Here is a 13,613-nt window from a genome sequence, read left to right as displayed (position 1 = left end):
TTGGGAATTTCCTCATTACCAATTGTACTTTTAATCAGGGTTTTTCTTTATTATTCATTACTTTTTTTTTTCCTGATACCCGATTCATGGTTTGCTTGTGTGACTGGCAGGCTGCCACTGAAGTCAGCCTTCCAGGTTTGCTTTGTTGTTGGTTATTTCAGATTTCAGAGATGGCATCTTGAGTTTCTTTCTGTCTTTCTTTCTTTCTTTTTTTTCTGGCCCGGTCTGAACATCATTGGATCTCACTCTCCCGAGAAGCTAGGATTATCAGTGTGAGCCACTGACACCTGCCCTTAGGACGTTTCTTTACTTGGAGTTTAATTCCCTAGCTGTTGTGATTGGATACTGCAGTTTAGGTTAGACTTTTTAATAAATAATAAATGTTAACATGATTTTTGAAAACATACTTTTTTTGAATAGAATTTGAACTGCTTTCAGTACTTGTTTTGAGGTTAAAATATTTTTGTGCCTTTATTTTGAAAGTGGATTTGTTTTTAATATCAGTAGATTCTTCTATGATTATGCTACAGATGTAGGCTTCTTTTCTGCCACTGTATGTATCATTTTGTTAGTATAATTAAAAATTATGAATTGTTTAATTATCATAAACTTAATGATACCTTTAAAAAGATAACATTGAAGCACTAGTAGCAACTACTTTAGAGCCCACTAATTAGCTACCTAAGTATTTAGAAGAATTAGACTACGAGGAAAATTAGACTAATGAAGATAATATTCCTTTGTAGTTGAACCACTGTGGATAATTTAATTATTAGAATCTGTGACCTGTATTTTAAAGGAATGGAGCATTTATTTTTATTTTCAACACTTTAAAAGTTTTTGTAAAATGTTGTAACTACATTTATTTTTTTAAATAAGGTTTTTTTTAAATAAACTTTAGTATGGTTCTAAGGAATTCTAAGAAACGTAATAATCCACTTGGAATCTGAGTTTAGATTATTTTTTTTTGTCAAGTAAAACTCTTAGCATTTGAGTATTTATATTCCAGTGGTAAAACTGCAGACACTAACCGGCTTGCAGTTTGCAGAAAGATATGTTGCTGAATTAGCTGGTGTTAAAAGATAGGATTCTAACGTAATCTTTTTTCTTCTCCCTTCTGTCATTCCAACATCTCTTTTTTCGAACTGTGAACTAAAGTGGAAGACAAGCATTCCAGTGATGCCAGTAGTTTGCTCCCACAGAATATTTTGTCTCAGACAAGCAGACACAATGACAGAGACTACAGACTGCCAAGAGCAGAGACTCACAGTAGCTCTACGCCAGTACAGCACCCCATCAAACCAGTGGTTCATCCAACTGCTACCCCAAGCACTGTTCCTTCTAGTCCATTTACGCTACAGTCTGATCACCAGCCAAAGAAATCATTTGATGCTAATGGAGCATCTACTTTATCAAAACTGCCTACACCCACATCTTCTGTCACTGCACAGAAAACAGAAAGAAAAGGTATGCCATTCTTACTAGATGCTGCACGTTGAACTATTCTAGTTGATATGTGACATTATTTCCTTTGGCTTAAATAAGAATTATGAATTCCTTACAAATCTTAAGTATTACTATATAGACTTAGACAATAAAGCTAGTTGTATTTAACATTTTTAAAAATACATAGTGGTCAAGCTTGAGGTCTTTTTTTTTTTTTTTGTTATTGACAATGAAGTCAGGTATTTAATTTACAACATTTACCAGTGGTTTAAATAATTGGGTCAAGTCAATATCCTTTCATAATCCCATGAAATTTTTTGTTGTTTTTGTTATACCTTGATAGTTAACAGATTGTCTCTGTTTACTCTTCATTACAATTTGCTGCCAATTCAGACATTTTATCTTATTTAATTTTTGTGCTGGTACTGTGGCTTGAACTCCACTTCCAGCTTTTTGGTGGCTGATTGGAGATGAGAGTCTCATGGACTTGCTTGTCAGGGCTGGCTTCCAGCCTTGATCCTTATATCTCAGCCTCCTTGAGTAGCTAGGATGACAGGTGTAAGTCACCTCTGCCTACCCAGTTCAGACATTTTAAAACATGATTTCTCTATATAGCATGTATATTATTGATTCTTATTTGTGAGTTAGGAAACTAAACCATAATGTCTATAAGATAAAGAGTGTATTAGTTTCTAAAGTAGACCCTAAGCCTGAAGAATAGAAGTAAATATAATCAAAATTGTGGTATACGACTCAGTATTAATAACAGTATATTCGAAAAACAGAACTATTATTGACAACAGTTAACTTATAAGAGGTGACATACCACATAAGCAGTATAGTGTACTTCAGAGGCTATTCACAATTCTAGACTTCATATGATGTTTTAAGAATATAAGGAAACACGTTAACAAATGTTCATGGCTTAGCAGATTAGTAAGTGATGAAGTTTAAATGTTATGTGAGTTTTGAGAATGAATTGTTAAGTCAAATCTGATACTTCATTATTTCACATTGAATACAGTTTGTTGACAGTGTTCAAATAACTGAATTTCTTTTGCTTCTTTTATGAATCCTTTCTTACTCTTACTTTGTTACTTAGCTTTTACCATATAGTGCATAATACACCATAGATAATGCTTATTCTAGATGTATAAAATCCCTTACAAATGATTACATCAAAACTCATACTCCAATTATTTGTAAATACAATTCTTGAATTAAATAAAAATTAATTTATTAGCTTATATATTTTCTGAATTTTTTTTAAGTATTGGATATTTTATATGAGTGTTCCTCATAAAAATCTTAAATACAGATGGCATCTGGGTGCGGTGGCTTCTGACTCTACGCCCGGCTATGTGGGACAGCAAGGACCACCTGAACCCAGAAGTTCAGAACTGTCCTGGCAACATCGCAAGACCTTGTCTTCAAACAAAATATGTGGCCTTGCAAAGTCTTCACCTTGCTCTCACCTTTAAACATTTGATGCTTCAGCTCACTCTTGACTTCCCCGTGGGCTTCTATGATACCATTCTTCATTTTTCTACTTCTGTTCTCTTCCTGCTTCCGTATCATGCAGCCTTTTTTCTCTATACTGTGTTCTCTGTGTTTTTCTGTGTTCTGTTTGCTTTGTTTTTTACCCAGCCGATCCTCTTTTTGGAGGGGTATTTCCATCTGAATTTATCATCTCTTTTCTCTTTCTGTGTGTGTGTGTTGCGCATGCCAGTACTGGGGCTTGAACTCAGGGCCTGGGCACTGTCCCTGAGCTTTTTTGCTCAAGGCTAGTGTTCTACCCCTTGAGCCATACCTCCACATCTACCTTTTTTGGTACTTAATTGGAGATGAATCTTAGGCTTTTCCTTGCCCAGGTGCCTTGGAACCATGATCTGCAAGTCTCGGATTCTTTGAGTAGCTAGGATTGAGTAGCTAGGATTATAGGTGTGAGACACTGTTACTTCGTTTTCCTTTTTTTGTTGTTGTTGGTATTTGTTGTACTTTCTATATATCAAATCTATATATCAAATCAAATATAGTGTGTACCCTATTAGTTTTGGTCTTACTAGAGGCACACTATTTGATGACACCAGTTTTTCAAACTTGCCCTTGTTTTCAGCATTCTCACTTCTCCATACTCTGACAAATCTCAAAGTATTTATTTCATTTGTACATACTCTTTTGGTTCCAGTGCTGTCACTGAAAATGATTATTTTTCTTGAAAGAACTGATTACTCTGCCTCCATTCTAATTCAGTGACATAAAGTGACTAGTATAAACTTCAGATTAAATATATCTCATTTTCTTAAAAACTTAATGGCTTTCTGTTAAAGTATAAAGTGCATACTTTGTCCTGTAAGTAAGTTTTAAGTTTATAGCAAGCACTAGTTGCTATCAGTAATTATTAGATTTCCAGCCATTCTAGTCTTCTCTTTGTTCTGTTGACATTTTGTACATTCTGTGTAATGTATTATGTTCTGAGACTTGGTTAAGCAGAGCATGTTCTTCCACTCATTCTGTTTTTTTTTTTTCTTTTGTTTTTTGGTAATGTTTTGAACTCAAAAACTCCAGGCCTTACACTTGATACACAGGTACCTTACTACTGGAGTTGTTTCGCTGCCCTCAAGTTTCTTTAATACCCTGCACAAGTGGTTTTGTGTCTGCTAGTCTCTCAATCTATTCCCTAGGTACTTTTTGTATTATAGCACTTAAAATTTTAGTTGTCTAATTTTACTTCATAATCTTTTCAGGATAAATGTGTTGAGTTTTGTACTTTGTTCTGTTTTCTTTTTCAATACCTTTCCTGACAGTATAATGAAATGTACCAGATTTTATGCTAATTGTTTTATATATTTGTAATTTATTTTTTAAACACTGTAAGAAAGGAGAATATATGGAGTTTGAACATTGATACTTTTCACACACATTGTTTTTAGTGGCAGCTTTTCAAATTTGTGTTCTTTCCCCCAAAATCAACTGTAGTGAAAGACATCAGAATTTATATCAGTTGGAGAATTCAAAATTATTAGCAAGTCATAGACAATTCAAGCTTAATTCTGGAAAATGTTAGCTAAACATGAGCAATGTACGTATATATGTATGTATGCATGCATGCATGCATGTATGTATGTATGTAGTAACACTAATAGGAAGAAATTTTGAATTTTTGCTTGCTTTTTTTTGGTGAGAATTACACGGTCTTCCAAAGGCATTTTCCTTTTTAACTGAGGATAGGTTTCTTCATTTGTGAAAGTTTCATCTTTCTGATTAGTCTCCTGTTTGTATTTATGAAATGTTCCGTAATTTGAAGTATATATTTACAATGTATTTCCTCAATGTAGGGAACATGTTACATAAGTCAAGTTTGTTATTGACTTTCCTCGTCACCATGGTTTTCCTTAACAAACAAGCTAAACAATTTAGGATGGAGGATGTAGTTCAGTAGCAGAGGGCTTGTCTAGCATGCTTAAGGACCTGGACTCAATCCTCAACATTGCGAACAAATCGATTATGTAATTTACGTTAGAGTTTGGTGGTTGAAATTAGGTTTGCCTGTATGCTTACTCTACATAGTGTGTAAAGTAATATATCCAAGAATATCAGTAGCACCCATATTAAATATGGATGGCATCTTTGTTTTTATCCCTATATGCTACTCTGTTCTTTGTACTTGACAAATAATAAGCAGTGTGTAAATATTTGTTGCAAATGGGAAAACAACCACAGTAATAGTAACGCATGTGTTCGTGGTTAAAGGAGGGCCTGCTTTGGCCTAGTTTAACAAATATGTTTGGAGTAATTGAGAAAGGACCATGATTTGAAGTCAGCCTGGACAGGAAATTGATGAGACCATATCCTGGGAAAGATGGGCGTGGCAACAAGGGCCTATCGGTCCAGCTATATATCTGTAGTAGCCATCATAAACAGAAGGATTTTGGTCAAGGCCAAGTGTAGGGCTGAAGAGTTCCTATCTAAAAAACAGCCTGAACAAAAAAGTGTTAATGTGAAAGTGAGGTGCAAGTTTGAAGTTTAAACTAGTCCCTTCACAGAGAATCTCAAAAATAGGTTTTTAGATGGGTTTATTGCCAGTTTGTTACTTCAAGAGAAACAACCTAAGATAAACCCAACATTTGTGCTTGTATAGGTACAGGAGGGTGGAGTAGCTATGAAAATGTAATTTTGTGTTGAACCATCCTGATAATAGGTAGGGTAAAACAAAGTCCCATTTAACTTGGAGCCCTCATTTAAATGTATCATTTTGTCCTACTGATATTTGAGCTGTGTGTGTGTGACAGAGAGAGAGAGAGAGAGAGATTACTCTGCTTGGGTAGTCACATAGCAAAGTGATAGAGGAAAACTATTATGCTGGAAATGTAAAGTTGATTTTTATGAAGTAGCATCATAATGACTTCTAATCAGGCTCCATTCTGGTATCCCTTGATTTGTGGAATGACAAAACAGGAAGGAGATACAGGTCCTCGCTCTTCATTATTGCCAAAGTGTACCAGTGTCAAACGTGTAATGACTTTAACTGTTACTTAGCAAGCTTTTATTTAGCAACTTAGATTATGATTTATCCACATATGTAGGCAACTTCAAAAACAAAGTAGCCTGTGAAGACCTATGTCTTTATACTAGCTTGCAGTGGATTAGCATATCAACACAGTTACCTAATACTGTTTTCTAGATGTGACTTGAGTCATTTGGAGTCACATTTCTTTGTTGTGTTTTATGATGTGTGTAAACTAAGTAAAATCTGAACGAACCCTAAGAATTTAGCATGTATTATACAGTAGATTTCCCCATCCCCCCCAATCCCTCAGATCTCAGCCTCCTGAGTAGCTAGGATTACAGGTGTGAGCCACTGGTGCCTGGCAGTTTTTGTAGGTGATATACAAGGCCATTTAAATTACTGTAAATATCTATGTCTTGGATTTCAAGCATTCTTGCCCTTTAGTAAGATCATTAACTGGCTATTGGGGACAAATCTTAATGAATATATATTTATAAAGTACTTAATAAAAATACTAGATGGTTTTACTTATCATTAAGTTTTAAGTTTAGTCAACTTAATAAATATGGCATTTTGACCCATAATGCATTTGTGCTTTTAAAAATCTTGATACATTTCACCTTAGAAAACATTTAAAACTTCTCTATAACATATAGTAGCCAAGGTTGAAAGACAGATAATAAATTAGCAGGAAATATTTATAGGGAAATACAGTTGTTTGGAGCATATAAATTTGTATTACTAGTTCAGGATTAGTTTAGCAAATTAGTTTAGTAATTGAAAAATGTCCTTTTTATGTTGTAGCTTGAAATAAATTCTCAGTAAATAGGAAAACAAGTTGTAACATTTCCTGGTACATTTATAAATGTATGGCAGAAATTTTAGAAAGCTCTTACTAAATTACTCATGATAATTAAAATGTCACAGATTAATGGAAGATGTTGCCATCAACACATTGTTTTCTCTATTACACTTGCATACATTGACCTTTTCCATGTTGTCCATAGTATACTCATATTGTAAAATAGGATAAGCAAACTGTAGTAAAATGCACCTGTAATTTAGCTTCACATGCACCTGTGCTGTGCTTAGTGGTACCATACCTGTCAAAACACCACAGGAAATTGATTAGAAATGCAATTTATTACTAATGTCTTTTAAAATTTTTATTAAAAAGGAGTTGACCAACTGGAAAAGTACAAGGACAGAAATGTTTTGACTGGTTTGTACCCTTGGTGATTTGGAAGACTTGCCTTTAGTTCTTCTCCCTCTTGGCAAACATTGGAAATACAAATTAGCCATTTATAATTAAAAGCATAAAGAAAAAGAAGCATCAGGTACAAACAATTTAAAAGACTGGCTTACTTAAGGTGCATATTAAAGAATTGATTTAAAGTCTACCAGTCTTTAAAAGTATAAAGTAGGAAAGTAAGGTTGGAATAGTTTAGAGATCAGTATATATATATTTTTTTAGGTAGGCATACACAATCAAGAGTGCTAGAGCTGGGCTGGGGATATAGCCTAGTGGCAAGAGTGCCTGCCTCGGATACACGAGGCCCTAGGATCGATTCCCCAGCACCACATATACAGAAAACGGCCAGAAGTGGCGCTGTGGCTCAGGTGGTAGAGTGCTAGCCTTGAGCGGGAAAAAGCCAGGGACAGTGCTCAGGCCCTGAGTCCAAGGCCCAGGACTGGCAAAAAAAAAAAAGAGTGCTAGAGCTAAAATTAGACCTCTGTTTGTAACTAAATCTGATTATGAAAGAATATTGAATGTAGCCATAGTTGCTAGAACGCTTGTGAATTTGTTCTCTTTAAGCCTCCTTAAAGTTGCTGTTTTCAAACATGAATGTGTACTAAGTAGGCCTTACAACCTATGAGATTACTGTATATGTGATTTAGACAACAAAACTATTTTAGAAAGCTAGGTAAAACTTTACACAGTATTTAATTTTATTGTATGTGTGTCTGAAACGTGTGGCTGTGTATTTACATGAATATTAAGTCCAAGAAAGCTTCTAAATTGTTTAGTGCTACTTTATGACACTCCATAAACATGAACTACTCATTAACTTGACAATTAAGTTGGTAGACAAGATTTTCTTATACAGAATCATCAGTTTTGAGGTCAGTCAAAAAGACTGGCTTAGAAGTTCAGAGAGAATATTTTAACTTGTTCCTCAACTGTGATAATAACAGTGTTGTAGAAAGAATGATAAGGAGTGTCTATAATTCAATAAACTTGCGGGTAATTGCCAACTTCTGGGACGATGAATAAGTAGGTTCCTAGAATTAAAATGAGAGTATGATTACTTGTGGCAGTGTATTACTCAAATGCAGTGCTCTTGAAGCTTATACATGATTTCATCAGTAGCCGTCTTAAATAGTAGTCCTTAACATTTTTAAGGAATGGGTTTGTACAAGAAATTAAATATGCTCTAGCAAAAGTATATGAACATTTTATATAATATTTAAACAAATTCAAACATCTTAAGTTTTAAGTAGGTCTCATCTGTCAGAAGTCGCTGTGATGGTATATTGTGTTTTTCTTCACCTTTTCTGTATGATGCCAACTTACATCCCCCCCCCTTTTTTTTTGCCAGTCCTGGGGCTTGAACTCGGGGCCTGAGCACTGTCCCTGGTTTCTTTTTGCTCAGGGGTAGCACTCTGCCAACTTGAGCCACAGCGCCACTTGGGACTTTTTCTATATATGCGGTGCTGAGGAATCGAACCTAGGGCTTGCTTCATGTATAGTCTCAAGCACTCTTGCCACTAGGCCATATTCCCAACGATACCAGGTTATATTTCTAGTGTGGCTATGTCAGTTTATTGTCCAATTTATAGTTGTTGCAAATAAGGTAAGTGTGAGTGCATATGCCACTCTATTACACTTCTAATTATTAATGTAAAGCTTTTTTTTTTTTTTGGTGCCAGTCTTGGGGTTGAACTTGGCTTGGATGCTGTCCCTGAATTTTTTCGGAGGCGGGGGGGGGGGCTCAAGGCTAGAACTCTTACCATTTGAGCCACAGCTCTATTTCCATCTGTAGCTGGTTTATTGGAGATAAAGAGTCTCATGGACTTTGCAGCCTGGGCTAGCTTTGAACCATGATCCTCAGATCTCGCTTCTTGAGCAGCTAGGATTACAGGTAGGAGCTACTAGTGCTTAGCGAGCATCATATAAACCTCTTTTTTTTTTTTTTAAGCCATTCAGGTAAAATATCTTCTACACATTTTTCTGTTGAGTAGGTTTTTATTTGTAAAAAGTCTTTAAAATAACCAGGTTGCTAATATACGTTGGACTTTTTTTTTTTGGCTTTAAAAATTTTTTTCTTTCAGTTTTTTTTTATTGTCAAAGTGTGGTACAGAGGGGTTACAGATTCGTATGAAAGGCAGTGAGTACATTTCTTGTTCTACTTGTTACCTCCTCCCTCATTTCTCCTCTCTCCCCTCTTTTCCCTTTCCCCCCAAGAGTTGTGCAGTTAGTTTACACCAAATGGTTTCTAAGTGTTGCTTTTTGAATGGTCTGTCTTTTTGTTCCCTGTCTCTGGATTTTGGTATTCTCTCTCTCTTCCCCACTTCTATTACCCATATCAGACAATATCCAGGGTACTTGGATGTAGTACAGTGGTAGCAAGGGTATGGCCACAGGAAGGGGAGTACAAGAGAAACAAAACTAGACAAACCACTCAGTCAAACTGACAAGGAAAAAGAAGAAAAAAGTAGTATGAGTTCACGTGGCATGTTGAGAATAATTACAACAGTGGTATAACTCTTGTTTCGGTAACGTGGAGTTCATTTCACTTGGCATCTTCTTATGTTGTCATATGGGTGTATACTATTGGGGTATTTTGGTCTTCTACCATGACTAGCCTATTCCTGTACTAGCTATTCCCTGTGAGGGACACCGTAGGGTTTATGTTTCTTTGGGTCTGGCTCACTTCACTTAGTATGATTTTTTTTTTTTCCAAGTGCTCCCATTTCCTTACGAATGGGGCAGTGTCATTTCTTCTGATGGAGGCATAGAATTCCTTTGTGTATATGTACCACATGTTATGCATTTTAAATTTTAGAAATGTATTTCTTAAGCTCAAAGATGTATTTTGATATGTTTCCCTGTAATAGTATTAAAGACTTAAATATACAGACAAAAGTTCATTTGTCCTTAAGTTGGCTTTTTATTAAGTTGACTTTTGTTTATCCGGTTAGGACATTTCCTGCTGTTCATTTCCTTCAGGAATAGTCTTGAGGATTAATGCCATCAACTTGCCAAATGCTATAAAATGTGCTGTTGGGGCTTGCAATACATCTGCATTAAGTCTGTAGTTTTTCATACATATTTTGTTTCTAAATAATTAGGCTGGGTTTTTGTTTTTCTTAATAGTGTTAAGGCTAGAGTAAAGTAGTATGTATAAAAGTTTAAGGCGGCATCTCATTCATCATATCCTCAGCCCATTTTTAGAGTGGCTATCATGGTCCACACCCATGAGTTATTGCTGTGGTTATGAATATTTTTTTTACCTTTATAAAACTTGCAAGTCATGTAGAATTATGTTGTTCTTTTTTCCTAGTATAACCTATTTGAATAGATATGAGACCACATGACTTGTACAGTGTCTACTTTTCAGTCAGGTAGGAGAATTGTTTAATAGCTTTTTTCCTTTTCCTTTTTTTTTTTTTTTTTTTTTGGCCAGTCCTGGGGCTTGAACTCAGGGCCTGAGCACTGTCCCTGGCTTCTTTTTGCTCAAGGCTAGCACTCTGCCACTTGAGCCACTGTGCCTCTTCTGGCCTTTTCTGTGTAAGTGGTGCTGAGGAATCAAACCCAGGGCTTCATGCATGCTGGGCAAGCACTCTACCACTAGGCCACATTCCCAGCCCCTTTTTCCTATTTTTAAAATACATAATCTCACCCATGAATAGAAGTATAAAAGTATTCCTAGTTTAGTAAAGCAGATACTTAGCAAACTTGCAAGGCTAGAATGAGGTCATCTATTAGGTGCCTAGAACATGAAAGGTGCTATTTTAATGTTTGTTTGCTGTATTGAAGTGATTTTTTGAGCCTTATTCTCCTTTCTATTTAGAGTCCACATCAGGAGACAAATCGGTATCTCATTCTTGCACAACTCCTTCCACGTCTTCTGCCTCTGGGCTGAACCCGACATCTGCACCTCCATCATCTGCTTCAGCAGTACCTGTTTCTCCTGTTCCACAGTCTCCAATACCTCCACTACTTCAGGATCCAAATCTTCTTAGACAATTGCTTCCTGCCTTGCAAGCCACGCTGCAGCTTAATAATTCTAATGTGGACATATCTAAAATAAATGAAGGTAATTGCTTATAATAACACTTCAATAAAAAGTACTTCTTTGAACAAGATTATAACATTTACAATTTAAGAATGGCCTTTTCCATTTGAAATTCATATTTGAACATTTTTATTTGGAATTTATATCTTCTTTGGTTTGATGTCATATTAGTACTGATGTGTATTTCCCAAGATAAAGTATACACCTGTGTCACTGGAGATGAGCAATTTTATATGCTTAGGTGAACTGTGTGTGTGTGCGCGCTTGTGTACCTCTGCTGGTCCTAGAGCTTGAACTCAGGGCTTGGGCACTGCTGCTGGGCTTTTTTTGCTCAAGGCTAGTGTTCAACTACTTGAGATACTGCCTTACTCTTTGACATTTTTGGTAAGCTGACTAGAGTCTCACAGACTTCCTCCCTGGGCTGGCTTCTCACCTCAGTTCTCAGATCTTAGCCTCTTAAGTAGCATGAGCCACTGGCACCCTGCTAGTGTGAACTTTGAAGAAGACTGTAAAGAGGATTAAAACTTGGATCAAAACCTTTTCTGTATTTTGTTACATGGGGGTGGGGGTAGATGAGACAGTCTTGCTAAGTAACCTGGGCTGCTCTAGATCCTATCCTCTCCTGCCCCGGCCTATCCTAAATGCTGGGGTTGTTTTGAAATGTTTAGTTATTGGGAATTTAGATAGCTTTACTTAAAATACTTAATTTTGAGCCGGGCGATGGTGGCTAACAGCTATAATCCTTAGCTACTTGGAGGCTGTGATCTGAGGATTGTGGTTTGAAGCCAGCCTATGCAGAAAAGTCTGAGACTCTTATCTCCAGTTAACCAACAGAACACCTGGAGTAGAGCTGTGGCTTAAAATAGTAGAGCACCTTCTGCCTTGGGCAGAAAAGCTCGGGGACAGTACCCAGGTCATGAGTTCAAGCCCCATGACAGAAAATAAAAACCCTTAATTTTGAGAAGGGAAGTGTACTGTATAATGTATAAAGCTTTGTCGTTTTTTTTGTTTCTCGATTCAGTTCTACTCTGCTTTTCAAGATACTGCTATAATATGTTTCAGCAGTTACCTCAAAAGAAGTCTGTACAGAAATGGATGTGGTTTTAATAAATGTTTTATTTGGGCAAAGTAGAACTTTGTAAACAGCTTAAACAGCTTTAAGAAGCAGTAATATAGGACTATGTCAGTAAAAGACACATGCCACAAAAATAAGGATATTCCTAAGTATTAGCTTGTTTTAGATCTAGTATTGATAAAAAGCAATATTTCTCCCATTAATTAAGAAATGTTTTGAGCACTTTGCTTCTAGCATAATCAGAGGTTCCATTAAGTCATAAACAAGTTTTACTAGTATAAGGAAACTCTTGGCTTATCTTTATTGTGGATCCATTGTTTATTTTTGCCAGCCTCAAAATCATTTCAAATGTTAGATCTATTAGTTACGTTTGTCTTCCAAGTTTTTATTTTGTGAGTTCTTATTTGAGGCCAGGTGCATAGGCTTTATCCCTATAATCCTGACTACTTTGGAGGAAGGTAGAGATTTGAAAGAGGAGTTGAGGGGCCAGTCTTGGGGGGAAACTCACATGACCCTCCTGAGCCAACAAAACCTGTGCATGGCTCCATTGTAGCTGAGTAGGAAGCATAAATAGGAGAATGGAATTGTAGGCCAGCCTGGGCATATAAACATAGATCCCACAGCCGATTCACCTGTACTCCTGGATACTCGGGAGGCTGAGATCCCACGCCCAGGCTGTCTGTGAGACTCTTAGCTCCAATCAAGCACCCCAAAACCTGGGAATAGAGCTGCCACTCAAGTGATCAGAGTGCTAGCCTTGAGCAGAAGCGCTCAGGGCAGTGCTCAGGACCTTAGTTCAAGCCCCAAGATGGCTTTTACCAAAGAACCCCAAAACTGCACAGAGCAAAAATGGCTGGGGCAAGGCTCAAGTGGCCGAAGGCCTGCCTAGCAAGCATAAGACGCTGACGTCAGAATTTGAGTACTGGAAAAAAAAAGTTTCTATTTAAAATACTCATACGTTTCGTGGTCATCTTGGACTTGCATGTTCTAATTTTGTAAGCCCATTGGTTTTATTTGAACTTAAGCAATGTTCTGTCTTTAGTTCTTACAGCTGCTGTGACACAAGCTTCGCTGCAGTCCATAATTCATAAGTTTCTCACTGCTGGACCATCTGCTTTCAACATAACATCTTTGATTTCTCAAGCTGCTCAGCTCTCTACACAAGGTAATCTTTCTGGTTTTAGATAACTTAGGTACCTTTGTCGTATTTTGGAATACAGTGTATATTTGATTTTTAGTTTTCTGGAGATAATGGCCACAATAATGATTTTCTGTTTGGTGT

The 13,613-nt window shown here is 36.5% G+C and overlaps 1 protein-coding gene across 8 annotated transcripts in view; it reads left to right on the top strand.

The window, feature by feature from the left end:
• Nucleotides 1-13,613, top strand: part of Wac (WW domain containing adaptor with coiled-coil) — a 75,385-nt gene that overhangs the window by 51,286 nt on the left and 10,486 nt on the right. For 6 of the 8 annotated variants that reach the window (XM_048368025.1, XM_048368022.1, XM_048368023.1 and 3 more), the window contains 3 exons: nucleotides 1,159-1,467; nucleotides 11,032-11,277; nucleotides 13,374-13,496. In XM_048368025.1, coding sequence (XP_048223982.1) covers nucleotides 1,159-1,467; nucleotides 11,032-11,277; nucleotides 13,374-13,496 — 678 coding nt within the window. The remainder of the gene's footprint in view (nucleotides 1-1,158; nucleotides 1,468-11,031; nucleotides 11,278-13,373; nucleotides 13,497-13,613) is intronic. The other 2 variants (XM_048368029.1, XM_048368028.1) reach the window with 1 other exon arrangement.

Source organism: Perognathus longimembris, chromosome 18 (genome assembly GCF_023159225.1).
Source record: "Perognathus longimembris pacificus isolate PPM17 chromosome 18, ASM2315922v1, whole genome shotgun sequence".
NCBI classification, from domain to species: Eukaryota; Metazoa; Chordata; class Mammalia; order Rodentia; family Heteromyidae; genus Perognathus; species Perognathus longimembris.
Note: the sequence above shows the minus strand (reverse complement) of the source record. Positions and strands in the feature narration are given on the sequence as shown.